This window comes from Neolamprologus brichardi, chromosome 22 (genome assembly GCF_056152115.1).
Source record: "Neolamprologus brichardi isolate AB-2024 chromosome 22, ASM5615211v1, whole genome shotgun sequence".
Lineage (NCBI taxonomy): Eukaryota > Metazoa > Chordata > Actinopteri > Cichliformes > Cichlidae > Neolamprologus > Neolamprologus brichardi.
Window position 1 is genome coordinate 2,787,501 of NC_142124.1, and position 14,937 is coordinate 2,802,437.

At 41.4% G+C, this 14,937-nt stretch overlaps 1 protein-coding gene across 1 annotated transcript in view; it reads left to right on the forward strand.

Moving 5' to 3' along the window:
• The first annotated feature begins 8,625 nt into the window (after nucleotides 1-8,625).
• Nucleotides 8,626-14,937, forward strand: part of LOC102793243 (venom phosphodiesterase CdcPDE) — a 48,929-nt gene continuing 42,617 nt past the window's right edge. Inside the window, exons 1-2 of the mRNA XM_087834504.1 lie at nucleotides 8,626-8,803; nucleotides 9,687-9,774. Coding sequence (XP_087690630.1) covers nucleotides 8,759-8,803; nucleotides 9,687-9,774 — 133 coding nt within the window. The 5' untranslated portion in view covers nucleotides 8,626-8,758. The remainder of the gene's footprint in view (nucleotides 8,804-9,686; nucleotides 9,775-14,937) is intronic.

The following is a 14,937-nucleotide window of genomic DNA, read 5'->3' on the forward strand; positions in this document are numbered from 1 at the left end:
TGTTTTTATTGTGTTGTCTTCTGTTTTTATTGTGTTGTCTTCTGTAACCACTGGACTGGCAGATGATGAAGATTTGTTCTTAAGAAAGCATCAAGGTTTCTGTGATGGCTCAACTTCCACTTTATTTTGCAAAACAGATTTCCTTGTAATTTATTGCTCATGCTTCATGTTAGTCAGTCAGTGTGCCCTCATGGATTATGTTTTACATGCACCTTTGTCCCCTAAAGGATTTTGCTATATGATTAAGTTTAAGGAAACATCACCTGTGCAGGTGAGGAGCTGGGTCGCATTATGGCTGTATCCCAATTCAGGGTCTGCAGCCTTAAAGGCCGCATTTTAAGGCCGACTACGTCACCGCGACGCGACGAAGGCTGTCCCAATTCGAAGGCTGCTCGAAATGCGGCCCTCAAATGCGTCCTTCATTTCCCTGAATTTTAAGGACGTGGCGGTGTAGACTTCGTGGCCCAACATATCCCAGAATGCATAGCGTGGCAGTGGGTGTGGATAATTTTGCCGAAAAAACACGGCGGATGAGGGGCGCCCGAAGAGTAAACTTTAAGTAAGTGCTGAATATTATGTCACTTATTTATGTGCAAATGTTTAATAACGAAGAACATTAAAACATTACTGTTGGCCACATGTCGGCAAAGTCATGTGACATTAGTGACGTTTGTACTAACTTGGTTTTAAAGCCTTTACTTTAAAATATACGCCGTTCAATAGCTGAGCTTAATCAGAGAATGATCAAAGCTCATGTAGAAACAAACAAATGAACAAAAGATTTTCTCCTTCATTTCTGTCAAACAAAGCTGTATGAAACGTTTCCAGCTGTTAGTATCATGGTTGCTAGGCAACCTGGGCAGCGCAACAGAGGCTAGACCGTCCCATTTCACAAGCCTCGCACTTCCGGCCTTAGCGGTCTTTAAGTACGCGGCCCTTGAGGATCGTTGAGGCTGCAGACCCTGAATTGGGATACAGCCAATGAATGAGTCACCCAGGCGTTCTTTCACCTGGGTGACTCAGCTGGAGGTGATCCAGCTTGTGTCCAAGCAGTGCACTACACCACGGTTCCCTTTTCTTGATCCACAGCCATCTGGAAGCTTTCCACTTCTGCAACCCTCTGATGCCAACAACTGTAAGTGTGTGGTACGGAGACTGACCCAGGAACCTCCTGTAGCCCATCTCAAGGGTTCATAGCAGATCTTCCACCCGTCAGAATTCTATTCAATTTCAATTTTATTTATATAGCGCCAAATCACAACAAAAGTCGCCTCAAGGCGCTTCACAGATACAGAGAAAAACCCAACAATCATATGACCCCCTATGAGCAGCACTTTGGCGACAGTGGGAAGGAAAAACTCCCTTTTAACAGGAAGAAACCTCCAACAGAACCAGGCTCAGGGAGGGGCGGGGCCATCTGCTGTGGTTGGTTGGGGTGAGAGAAGGAAGACAGGATAAAGACATGCTGTGGAAGAGAGACAGAGGTTAATAGCAGATATGATTCAATGCAGAGAGGTCTGTTAACACATAGTGAGTGAGAAAGGTGACTGGAAAGGAAAAACTCAATGCATCATGGGAATCCCCGGCAGCCTACGTCTATTGCAGCATAACTAAGGGAGGATTCAGGGTCACCTGGTCCAGCCCTAACTATATGCTTTAGCAAAAGGAAAGTTTGAAGCCTAATCTTGTAGAATTCTACAAGCTGCTGATATTTTGCCACCTTTAGCTCATGGGTGTCCTCAAAATGGTCCTCCTAGGGGGATTGTGAGTTCAAAGGTCAACAAGCCTGTAAAGCCTGTACAGGTCTTGAGCTAGTTCAGAGGTTTAAACCAGTATCTGGTAAATCTGGCGTTTGGCCTGTTGATTCCCTGTAGAGATCGCTACTGTGTTCAAGACCTCAGTGGTGCAACTCAAAATATGTGCTCACTCAAAAGCCTCCAAAGCCTGCCACGTCTGTTCAGTCTTCACAGCAACACCTGCAGAGGAAACTCCAGTGTCTGCTGAGGCTCCAAAAAGTAGCACCTTCCTGGTTCTGATGACCTTGAACTCCTCAGTTAGGCTGGCGAAGGGAAAAACTTGTAGCTCCATTAACGGTAGAGTCAGTTTGAGGTTTTCAGGGTTGGTGTATAAAGTGTGTACCTCTTACAACAGAGACCAGGGTTTACATCCAGCTTCCCATCTGCAGATACACCACAGGCACTTTGATTAGTCAGGAATGAGTCAAGAACTTTGTGTCTCTTGTCACGGTGAGTCTGCAGTATCTTCAGTCATATTAATATCATTGTGTTTCATTTCTTACATTTTATTGCATGACTGGATATTTGTTTTTATCATGTAGTTATTGGAAATACGCCGGTGGGGGTGTTTGGCTCCTGGTTGGCACATAATTGGCACACAGCTTCTTTCACTCGTTGCTTAAGTGGCTCAGTGGTATGCTTTTCTCAGCAGAATGGCTGTCTTGTTTTCTGCTGGAAGGGTTTTTTCACAGGTTACATAAGCTGCATAATCATGACTCACATCATTTAGATCACACTGTGTTTATGCATCTGCAGTAACCCCAGCCGGCCGGCTCCCTTCTCACATCACTCGTGAACAAGACCCCGAGATACTTAAACTCCTCCACTTGGGGCAGGGTCTTGTCCCTGATCTGGAGTGGGCACTCCGGGTCGCCTTCGGGTCAGGGAATGGGTCCTGACTGTCAACTGTGCTTATGCGCCGAGCAGCAGTTCAGGGTACCCAGCCTTCTTGCAGTCCCTGAGTGGGGCACTGGAGGGTGCTCCTCCTGGGGACTCAGTCGTCCTACTGGGAGACTTCAATGCTCACGTGGGCAACGACAGTGAGACGCTACATCCTGATGAACAGGATAAACTTTTGGGGATACACACAATAATGTTTCATCTCCTTAATGCACGTGTAGTGTCTCTTCATTTTTCCCATCTAGCATTTCTGGAAATTACGCATTGTTCTATGTAATTAGGACCAGTGTTGGTCAAGTTACTTGAAAAAAGTACTTCCCCCAAAAGTAATCCAGTTACTTTACTGATTACTTATTTTCAAAAGTAATTAATTACTTAGTTACTTAGTTACTTTTTAAAAACACGATTTACAACCTGAATAGGTGATAAAGTGATAGATCTTTCAGCCCAATTCTACTTTTTCTACATAATCATCATACAAAATGTAATCAAATGGAAAAGTCTCTTTTTAAAACTTGTTTTATTAGTTTTAATCTTTTAACTTTATGCATCAAGCAAACATTAAATTATCTGCAACATTCTCTGACTGGAAGAAATTAGTTTAACATTTAAACCTATTTTCTGCACATTCCAGCACATAAAATAAAATATTTTGTGTGTTTACACTCAGTCTTTCAAATAGATGCAAGTAAAACACAGCAGAAAATAAAGTCAAAGACTAGCGGTCCTGTTGCTCTATTTTCACCTGTAAAGCAGGAGTGGGGTAGGCGGAGGGTTACCCTGGTGCAGGTGTGCCGCGGTCAGTGGAAGAATCCGCGAGTTTCTCTGTGAGTTTCCCATTACGTCGTAGCTACTCGGTGCTTGTTTGGAAGTTTAGGGGTTTTTTCGCTGTAAAAAGAAGTTTTCTTCCCACGCACAACGGACACTAATGTTTTTGTCACTTTTTATGGAATCAAACTCAAAGTAAGGTCAGTACTTCCACGCTTTAAACGCTGCACGCTCATACTCTCTCTGCACTCGATATATGATCCATTGTTGATCTGCACACAGCTGTTGTCACGAACGTCGCACTCGCTTACGTCACTGTCATGAGACATTCTCGCAAAAAAATCACGGTTTTAGTAACGCAGTAACGCAGCGTTCCTACGGGAAAGTAACAGTAATCTAATTACCGTTTTTGCAATAGTAATCCCTTACTTTACTCGTTACTTTAAAAAAGCAATCGGATTGCCCATCTCTGATTAGGACACATGTCAGCTGTTTTCTACTACCCCACATTTGTAGGGTGGGTGTGGGCAGACAGTGTGTGGGAGTGTGAGGACCCAGGTGCAGACACAGACTGGAGACAGCACTGAACTTGAAACAAAAAGCGAGCCTTTGTTTTGTCTGGATTAAAGGTGGCAAACAAAGCAGAAAGCACAGAGTAAGACAACCAGGAAGGCTATGAATAGGTGACTATGATGAGTCTGTGCTGGAAAATGAAATAACTATAAAACGAATACATGATTGAGCAACATGAACATGACCAGCACGCCTGAAACCAGACATAACATGAACCCAGACCATGACAATATTCCAGTGGTAACAGGAGTCAGTCCCAGTTAAATATGAAATATGAGCTAATATGCTACTTAAAGCGAATACGATAGCAAATCTCACAAAAGTGAGTAAGTTGAAGCTGGACTCCCTTAGGGTGGTGTCGGGAGGATGTTATCCAAGATAAGAACAATGCAAGGTAACACCTCCTACCCACTCCACGACCTGCTTGCCAGTCACAGGAGAACATTTAGTGAGAAACTGAGATTCCTCATGATGCACCACAGAACGAAACAGGACGTGACGGCTGCCCCGTACTCCTCCATCGAAAGCACAGAACACACTGAAACAGTTACAACAGCTTCTGCTCAATCAAGAGCTGATGACCTGTTACAGTCAGAGTCAAATGTGAGTCATACATATCTAATCTGTAATATTCTTGATATTTATGGTTGATATTACAGCTATTTGTAATATGTTGGAAATTACAAATCTCACCTTCTTCTATGGGTGGGACCATTTTCATGCTTCAGTCTGTTTATTTCTCGCTACAGATAAGGTTATTCTACTGATCTTCATGTTTCTTTACACTGTAAACCAGACAGATGACGCACATAAAACCCCCTCTGGACATCAGTTATCACACTGCATCATAGTTTTATGAGTGATTTATAATCAGGGGCGCTTATGTAGAAATGCTTCTCAGTTAGCTTGACTCCTTTTCTGTAACATCCCGGCTCTCCTTGGACAGAGTTAAGTTAACCCTTGGATGCACAACCTACCAATACCTACACTCTTCCACGAGTGGGGTCAAAAATGATCCCAAATAGAAACAATGCATTTTGCTATAAACTCGGTTGTTATTCTTCAAAATAGTCGACACTAGTCTGGATCCTCTTTATCTGAGATGTCAGATTCTGAGTCAAAGCCTCCAATGGGCTCTCCATCCCATCTGTCCTGGATCATTTATAGGGCAAGGTCCACAGGGATCCTAGCTGGCCTCATAGCAGCCATGTTAAATATTAAAAAAAACATCAGAAAGGACAATGTTTGAAATGCACAGGAAACTATAAACAGGGCTGCACATAAATGGTTCGCAGGTGCGCATTTGCTGTCAAAATAAAAGATGCACACCAGATAAGAAGTTGGAATGCTCGTTTGCGTACATTAGATGTTCTGGAGGAGGACAGACATTTGTTCAGAACTCTTAAAGGTTAAAGATACTTTGGTGTTCCTCCACCGCAAAAGAAGCGCGTATTCTCTGAATTTCCGGGAATACTTTTATTTTGACAGTGAATGCACACTTGTGGACCACTTATGTGCAGCCCTGGCTATAAATCATATACGTTACTGTGTAAAAATTAATTCCTGATCCTTTAGAAGTGTAAGTGGGTCAGTCAGAGTTGCTAAGAATGAAAGTTTCATAGAAGATTCCACAGGAACTGCTCGGGGTCATTTTTGACCCCACTTGTGGAAGAGTGGGGTAGTGATACAAAAACTGCATTTTTTTTTTAAATTAATGAAAAAATAAATAAAAATGCAAATGGATTCATGTTACAAACATATTTTATGAGGAATACCTGGAATATGAATATATTACAACTTTGCATTTTAAAGATTTTGAAGAAAATGGGGTCATTTTTGACCCCACGTGTGCATCTAAGGGTTAAATCAAACTGTCATTTATAGGGCTTTTTTTTTTTCAAATTCTGCTCTAATGGATGTCAGAAGTTGGCACCAACACTTTTGTTTCACACTGAAAATTAAATCTAAAAAATATAAATGAAATTCCTGCCCTGAGAATTATAATGACCTGAGACGTTTGGCACCACAAAAGAAGAATATTGTGAAAGCAAGACTGTGTGAAAGAATTTCCTTTGATTAGAGATCATTTTAATGGTAATGGTATTTGACCTTTCTGCAGAAGCCTCGTGTGTTCTTTTGTCACTAGTTGAACTAGTTTTAGATTTCAATGAAAGAGCTTTGGTTTTATTTTAAAGGCCTTAAAAGGCAAAGGTTATGCACTGTTAGTGTCATGTTCCTGGGTCTGTTGACCCAGCGTTTTAAGTTTTAGTTTATTTGGATGTTGTTTATGTTTAAGTTCATTAGATTAGCGAAGTTCATTTGGTTATTAGACTCCTTGTGTTTTCTTCCCCTGTATTTAAGTTTCCCTTTGTGTTTCATGCTGCGTGTCTTATGTTATCAAGTTTGTATTATCATGTCTGTCTCATGTTTCCTGTTTTATTTTGAAGGAGTCGTGTGTTCTTTGTTCATTGTATTTAGTTTCACTTCCCTTGTCCTGTCATTAGGCTCATGTCAGTCAGCTGTTCCTCCATGTGTTCCCACTTCCCCTAATCACCTCCTGTGTATTTAAGTCCTCTGTTTTCAGTGTGTCATTGTCAGGTCGTCTGTTGGCCATGCTATGCTATGCTATGCTATGCTATGCTATGCTATGCTATGCTATGCTATGCTATGCTATGCTTCGCTTCGCTTCGCTTCGCTTCTAAGTTTCTTGTCTACGTTTTTCTTATTGTTTGTTTAGATTTCCCAGTGTAGGGTTGTGTTAATCTTCCTTCAGTTTGCCCTTTGTTTGTACCTTTTTTACCAGCCATATTAAACGGCTCGCTTTTTGTTAACATTTCAAGGTCTGTTCCCTGTTCCTTGGAGTCTGCGTTTTGGGTCCTTTTGTCAACCCCTATAGTCTGCCCTCGCCAGACTGTGACAGTTAGAAATGGGAAGAAATGTTCGGATTGAAAATGTTTACTTTGTGAAAATTACTTCACAAAAAATAAAAGTGTCAAGGTTTGCGTGCGCTCAGGTATGTGCTTTGATAAAACTGGTGGCGAAATGTGAGTAAAAGTCCATTAACAGCTGTAGTTGTAAAAGTAGTAATAAATAAATCATTGATAACAAGAGAAATCAAAAGGTCTGACACTGAAGGTTTGCATCTAGATTCTGATCTTTACTCCGTGGCTTTATCTTCGTACCTCGCATGCACTCCAATAAGTTTTAAAATGTGAGCAAAGGAGCAGCAGCTGTGGCTCCACAAAGGAAAAACACACGACCACTAGTGATGGGTCGTTCGCGAACGAAATGGCTCTTAGAGCCGGCTCTTTGAAGTGAACGACGCGAGCCGGCTCCTTATTGGGAGCCGTGAGGTTTTTTGTTTTTTTTGTTTTTTTTTCTTTCTCTCACCCTCTCTCTCGCCCTTTTTTCCGCTAAACTCAGCACGCGCGGCCTGTACCTTGCGCTGGGCAGAGGGGGGAGGGGCGTTAGTTACACTCTCAGTAGCACAGGAACAGAGCCAGAGAGAAAGAGAGCGAGGGACAATTAGAAAGGTATAGTAATCATCCACTATTTTCAGTTGCAGATGATAAAGGATTCAGAAATCATGCAGGCCCATATGACAGAGAATGTGCATCTTCTTTTTGTTTTAATATTTTAATTTATATTTAATTGTGTTGTGGTTTGCAGTGTTTTGTGTTGTTTCACGTTAAATTTGTTTAAAAGGAAAAAGCTGAAAATTTAAATAGTTAAAAGTTTAAAATGTAAATAGTTGTTCTTTGTATTATATGATTTATTTATTACATTTTATGTGGAGTGAATAAATAAAGTATATTTATGGTGGCCCTTAGAGACAAAGCACGTACAAACTCCAAAACACGTAAAAACTCCAAAACGCGTAAAAACTCAGACGCACTTACAAACCCCGAAACATGTACAAAGTCCAAAACACGTAAAAACTCAGAAGCACGTACAAACTCCAAAACACGTAAAAACTCCAAAACACGTAAAAACTAAGAAGCACGTACAAACTCAGAATCACGTACAAAAAAGACAACAGAAGTGCTCCAGGATGCTAGGGTGCAGTGTTGAGCTTTTGTTACCTAGTGGCTACACAAGCCAGGAAGTATCAACAACCGGATTTGGTGTGTGGTAGTAACAGGTAAATGAATTTTTTTTAAATTATTTGAATAAATATGAGTGCTTGTCTATAAATACACAAACAATACACACATGCTTTCAATTGTGTAATTTAAGTGATCTGGGTAGCTCTGTTTTGGAAGTTCAGTTAACGCTAGAAATGTGTTTTGGAGTTTGTACGTGCTTTTTGGAGTTTGTACGTGCTTTGTCTCTAGGGGCCATATATAAACATATATAAATAAAACCACTTTTTTTTACATTAGTAATTCATTTTCTGCATAATTTTATATTATTGTTAATGATTAAATAATTAAAGCAACAAAACAACCTGAAGAGCCGGTTCGGAGCCGAAAGAGCCGGCTCTTTTTAGTGAGCCGAGCCGAAAGAGCCGGATCTCTAAAAAGAGCCGGAAATCCCATCACTAACGACCACGAGGTTATCTTTTCATTCTGACAATCATTTGCTTGCCCAGTTGTTGTACTTGGTCCAGAGGTCACTGCGAAGATATTTATTTTATCCGCATAAAGTAACGTACGTCTCTTTGTGTCCGTCTGCCGGACGTCTCTCTGTCTCCGCGCAGTAAGAGACATATTCGAGTAGCTATGGATTGGATAAGCGAAGCAAAGAGAAACAAGAAGAAGATCATAGTGAGTACAGATTTTTTTTATTAAGTGGTAACTGGAGAATTTAACGAGACACATTGAAGGCCTTTGTTTCATTTTTACTCAAAATGTAAATGAACGTTTATGACACTGAATTCTTACCAATGGATGGAGTAACAACAGTGAGCTGGCCTCCGACCAGCCTGATTTTAAACGTGTGCTCTGCTCTATGTCAACATTTGAACATTTCCAAAGCTTTAAACAGGCATCTACCCAAAAACCTGTCACAATGTCATACGTGCCTAACTGAACAATAACAAACAGTTGTTCCTATCACACACGTTTGTCGAGAAGATTACAGCAATTTCCAGACATTTAAGTTTGCGCACACGTATCGTCTGGGAAAGCGTTGAATGGGCGATTATGAGATCCAGCTGTTCACCTGATGATAAACACCCCTGTGTAAAGTCAGCGTGGTTCTACTGATATGAGAAATAATAAATAAAAGTCTGATTGGTAGTAATCATTCCAACAATCAGTCCAGAAGCCATAGTCTGTAAAACTGCACGTCTCCTCAATTTAATGTTATAAACTGGTCGCTCTAAGGCACTGAATGAATGCAGCTGATAAGATAAACTGGTACTTTTCCGTCATAAAGAAGAAACTACAGTGGCATCTTGTAAGTAGAAGGTAATAAAGAAACACCAGAGTGAACTGCAGGTTTATACGTTTGTTGCACTCTCGTAACCTCATTTCTGTCATTAAAGCCTTTGTTGCTTCTTTTACAACTCGTTTGGCAACAACAAACTGGAGAACGTGCTTCCTCTCACAGATAGAGCCTGACCTTTCTGTGCTTTTGGTTTTGTTTGACTTCATAAGAAAGGATTTGTTGCTAGGTTCGCATCATGTTTGCATTTCTGTCGCACAGATTGGTGTCTTGGCTGTGTCCATTGTGACTCTAATCCTTGGCCTTGGACTCGGTCTCGGACTGGATTTGCAGAGATGTCAAAACCAAGGTACATTCACAAACGCCCACGCACGAACACGCAAACATGTCTCTGCAGGCTCAGAAGCTTCCAACACTTATATACAACAAATACTTTCTTAATAAATACATTATTTTCCCATATGGCTTCATCGTCATGACTCAGGGCAGCGTAATGCTGATGGTTTAGGTTTATTTAGAAACGTCAGAGTGAGTCAGGCACCAAATCAGCATCTCATGTCAGAGAGAATTAACTTCCTCCACTCATTTTAAAAATGTCATTTAAAAAGGAGAATGTCCTCCTACAAATGTTTTCCTTTGGATGAAAAAGGATTTCTGTTCCTCACAACTCATTAAGCTGTTATGTTGCAGAGACGTTTTTGCTTTTACCAGAATTAATTCACATTTTTCCTGTTTAAAGTTCATTTTTACCACTAAAGAACTGGCGGTGACTTATTTTGTGTCTTTTCCACAAATCTCAATTACTTAAAGGTCAAGTGAACATTTATTACAAGGTGGAACAACTTTGACATTCAGTACCTGATTGTACTTCTAACGGTCGCATAAGCTTTAGAAACAAAGATGAACTGAAGTGTTCACCTGTCAACAAACATTCTGGTCTGAATGTTGAAATGCTGAAAGCTTTACAGACAGAAATGTTGAAGCCTAATAACTAATGTCAGTCATGTTCAGTGTTGGGGAGTAACAGAATACATGTACCGCCGTTATTTAAAATACAAAATATGAGTAACTGTATTCCGTTACAGTTACCGTTTAAAAAGGTGGTATTTAGAATACAGTTACTTTGTTGAAATAAATGGATTACACGGCGGTACTTCCCTGTTTCATATTGTGGCGGGTCAGGACTGTTTGGGTTTTGTTTGACAGCTACGTTCTGTTGTTCCAGACGGCAGCGTTACGGTTGCCATGGTTACAGGGTGACGCTCTCTCTCTGCGTGTTTCCTGGGTGAGAGAGCGCCTGTTGTTGTTGTTGTGCTAAGCTAACAGGCAGAATGCTACAGGTGTAGCTCTAAAGAATGTAGCATCATAGGCAGTGTAGTCCGTGCTGCAGGGAGAATGGACTGCCATACCTGTTATGTGTCTGTGAGCGAGGGAGGGAGAAAAAAGAAAAGTACGAGCTGTCATCGAGCAGAAACGGGAGCTGGAAGCATGTAAATATAATAATAACCACTGCAGCCAAGAAGAGAGCCTGACGAGCCCAGTTGTAAGTAAGCTATTAAGACTCGACTGTACACCGTGTTCGTGTTTTCCTCTGAAACAATAAGTTCAGTTGGAGCAGCCTTTCAACGCCTCTCTCTGTCTCTGCTAGCAAAGTTGACCCAGACAACAAAGTAAAGCTAGTTTTCAGCTACGAGCCCAACATGAACCCACCGTATTAGCCAGAGGTCCCTTTACTACGGTTCGGAGCCGCGGACCTTCAGTAACAGTAATAAATCACAGCAATAGTACATTCATGTAGTTGTAAACAGCATGATAATATATTAAGTAATCCAAAGTATTCAGAATACGTTACTCTCATTGAGTAACGTAACGGAATACGTTACAGAATACATTTTGGGGCATGTAATCTGTAATCTGTAATGGAATACATTTTAAAAGTAACCTTCCCAACACTGGTCATGTTACACTCGGTTCTGTGTCTTTGTCAGAGAAGCTGCTCGTCGTTATAAACAGGTTGTTTCCTCGGGGTCAGAGGTTTAGTCTGTACATTGTAACACTTCTTTTCCGAATGACTTAGCTGCCGGGAAATGTCACCAGTGGTGAATCCAGTCAATATTGTTTTTCACCCACACAAAAAGATTTTTGGTTACATACCAGAATAAGCAGGGGGACTGCTGTTTTTAAGCCTGTAGAAACCATCTCAGAAATGTCTCTAGGAGCTCAAACCATCTAGCAGCCGACCAGATAGCATCATAGATCCGGGCCTGGAAACACATACAGAGCATTTTAGAAGCACTGGAGGAAGCATTAGTGATCTAAAAGTGATCATAATTCACAATAAATGCAAGAGTATTAAATGAACCACACAGGTTGATAGGACTGTGGTTGTTTTGTATTAAAGCTGTACTTTTATTTGTATTTTTATGAAAAGTAGGTGGGAATTTAAAACAGAATATGTGCATTGCTGCATACCAGCATGGCTAAAATCCATGAACACAGCCAAAATACTCAAATAGTTTCACTGGAAGCTTCCCCTGCAGAGAGCAGCACTTTTTCCATTTGTCTTGTGCGGGAAATTTTTGTCTTGATGTCTAATAGAAATCACATTTAGTGTCACAAGTAAACTGTACAGCTGACAATGTGACACATGAGTATATCTCATATCTCACCTGATGATGACCGATCTGGTGCATGTGACTGTTTCACTGTTTTTCAAGCTTTAATACTCACCAGCATGTGAATAAACTGACTCAAATGATCAGGAGATCAACAGTTTCTCATGTGAAACTCAGCAAGACTTGTGAGAAACAAGTAGAGATAAGAAGAGATGGAAAGCTTAACTTACTGGAAGGACAATCTGGAAGCTGAAGGGAAAATGGTGCAATTATGCAAGAATAAGTCACTCTATTAAAATATGTGAGTCACATTGAGATCTCACGTCCATGGACCATTGGATGACACGGTGGGGATTATTAATGCGAACATCTCAATGTATTCAATTCAATTCAGTTTTATTTATATAGCACCAAATCACAACAAAAGTTGCCTCAAGGCGCTTCATAGATACAGAGAAAAACCCAACAATCATATGACCCCCTATGAGCAGCACTTTGGCGACAGTGGGAAGGAAAAACTCCCTTTTAACAGGAAGAAACCTCCGGCAGAACCAGGCTCAGGGAGGGGCGGGGCCATCTGCTGTGATTGGTTGGGGTGAGAGAATTAGGTTTTGAGGTTATAATCACCTGATGTAAGGCGTCAAATTTCAAGAAAGAAGCTGTTATATTTGCAAACATTACTTATCGTAATCCTGGAGGATGTGAAGAAGTGTTGCCGGTGTATTCCCAGATTTAAAGGTCAGAACTGTGTGCAAAGAAAGAACTGTCTACCAGCTTATAGGCGTCACTGTGCTGTGAAAACATAGCATCAACATCGAATTTCACATGAAATGTTTTTTTCTTCCCATTAATTAACGTGGTTATCAGAACCAGGTGCGCTCTGATTCATGAGGCTACATCCTCCAGTCAGCAAGTAAGTAAGAAAGATTCAAAACACAGACTCTCAGACATCTGAGCAAACAATGAGGGGAAAACATTAGTTTGCTTTGTTGTTCAAAGTGTTGTTAATATGTTGGAAACCAGATGAGAACAGCCATCTGTAAAACAGGTGGAAGCTCTGACAGAGCTGCAGCAATGTTGGGGTCAAAATTCATGAAATTATAAATGGATACCACACCCGTGATCCACCATGCAGTCCAATCTGGGAAGAGCCTGATTGATCATTTTTATTTTTCACCATGATCTCAAACAGTGAAAGCATGCTTTGGTAGAATAGAGACACAGTGCAACACTGAGGGTCGTGAACCTCCCGATCATCCTGACACAACACAACCAAAGGCAGCCAGCATCCAAAGCACTATCTCTACTTTTAAGATTAGGCTTAAAACTTTCCTTTTTGCTAAAGCATATAGTTAGGGCTGGACCAGGTGACCCTGAATCCTCCCTTAGTTATGCTGCAATAGATGTAGGCTGCCGGGGGATTCCCATGATGCATTGAGTTTTTCCTTTCCAGTCACCTTTCTCACTCACTATGTGTTAACAGACCTCTCTGCATTGAATCGTATCTGTTATTAACCTCTGTCTCTCTTCCACAGCATGTCTTTATCCTGTCTTCCTTCTCTCACTCCAACCAATCACAGCAGATGGCCCCGCCCCTCCCTGAGCCTGGTTCTGCTGGAGGTTTCTTCCTGTTAAAAGGGAGTTTTTCCTTCCCACTGTCGCCAAAGTGCTGCTCATAGGGGGTCATATGATTGTTGGGCTTTTCTCTGTATCTATGAAGCGCCTTGAGGCGACTTTTGTTGTGATTTGGCGCTATATAAATAAAATTGAATTGAATTGAATTGAAAGCAGAGCTTTGAATGTTTCTCATGAAGCCTGGAGAACGATTCCTGAAGATACTTGAAGAAATTACAAGAAAACGTAGCTACAAGAGTTCAGGCTGTGTTGACTTTCAGGCTCGGTAGAAATGAAGCCGTGACAACATAACATGCTAGATTATTACGTAAATAAAACAGATTCCATTTCATGATGAGCTGGTTTATTTCACATATTTTGTGTAAACTCTAACTAACCCGAGAAGAGACCACGTTTCATTTGCTTTGGTGGAATTTGTCTGGCTCCTGTCTCATCCATTTTCACTGTGGTTAAGTTACGACCCGGCTCGAAATGACCGTAACAAGAGCGGGGTGTCTCGTGACTTCCCGCGCCCAAACAGACACAGCCACAGCATCGGACTTTTAACAATAGTTTATTGACAACAATGGCGCTCACAGTAGTGGGAGTGTATAATTTCGGGGTGAGCTAAGGCCAACACAACAAACAAAACTCAACCTAGGCTAGCTCACCCCTACTTGCTCTGCACTTCACACACATGCCCGACCTTTTAACCAAACAGCTATTGCTACGGCTGCTCCGTCTGGACCTGAGGCAAGTGCACGGGACCGCAGCTCTTCGGTCGCCCTTTTATAGTTCACGTTCACAGCAGGAACCAGTTACATCAGGCCGTTCCTTAGGTCCACCAATCACAGCCGGGCCCCTGCACAGGTGAATTTGCATACACACATTAAGGAACAGATAACCCACCAACACAGGCACGCAACATGCAGTCTCAGCTGCTAATTTAAGGTGGGACTCAGTTATTTCATGACTGCATAGATGAGCACTGCTGAGGCACTTCAAAGTGCTTATTAGATCCAGAGTGTCATTGCTCTCAGGACAGATTACAGATCACTTACATGTAGACAGATGTTCTTCCCGTACTGTGTTGGAAAATCTTCAGTACATTGAGCTCATTATCTGTCTGAGTAATCCATGACAAGAACGCCATGATGGGAAAGCCTTCCCCTGGTTGTTTTTGTAATGATGAATCACCCGTTTAGGATCTGAAAATGTTCCGTTTGTTTTGAATGAAGAAGAAGAAAATAACATCTTCTCCTTTACAAGGTTTAAGTTCAGCT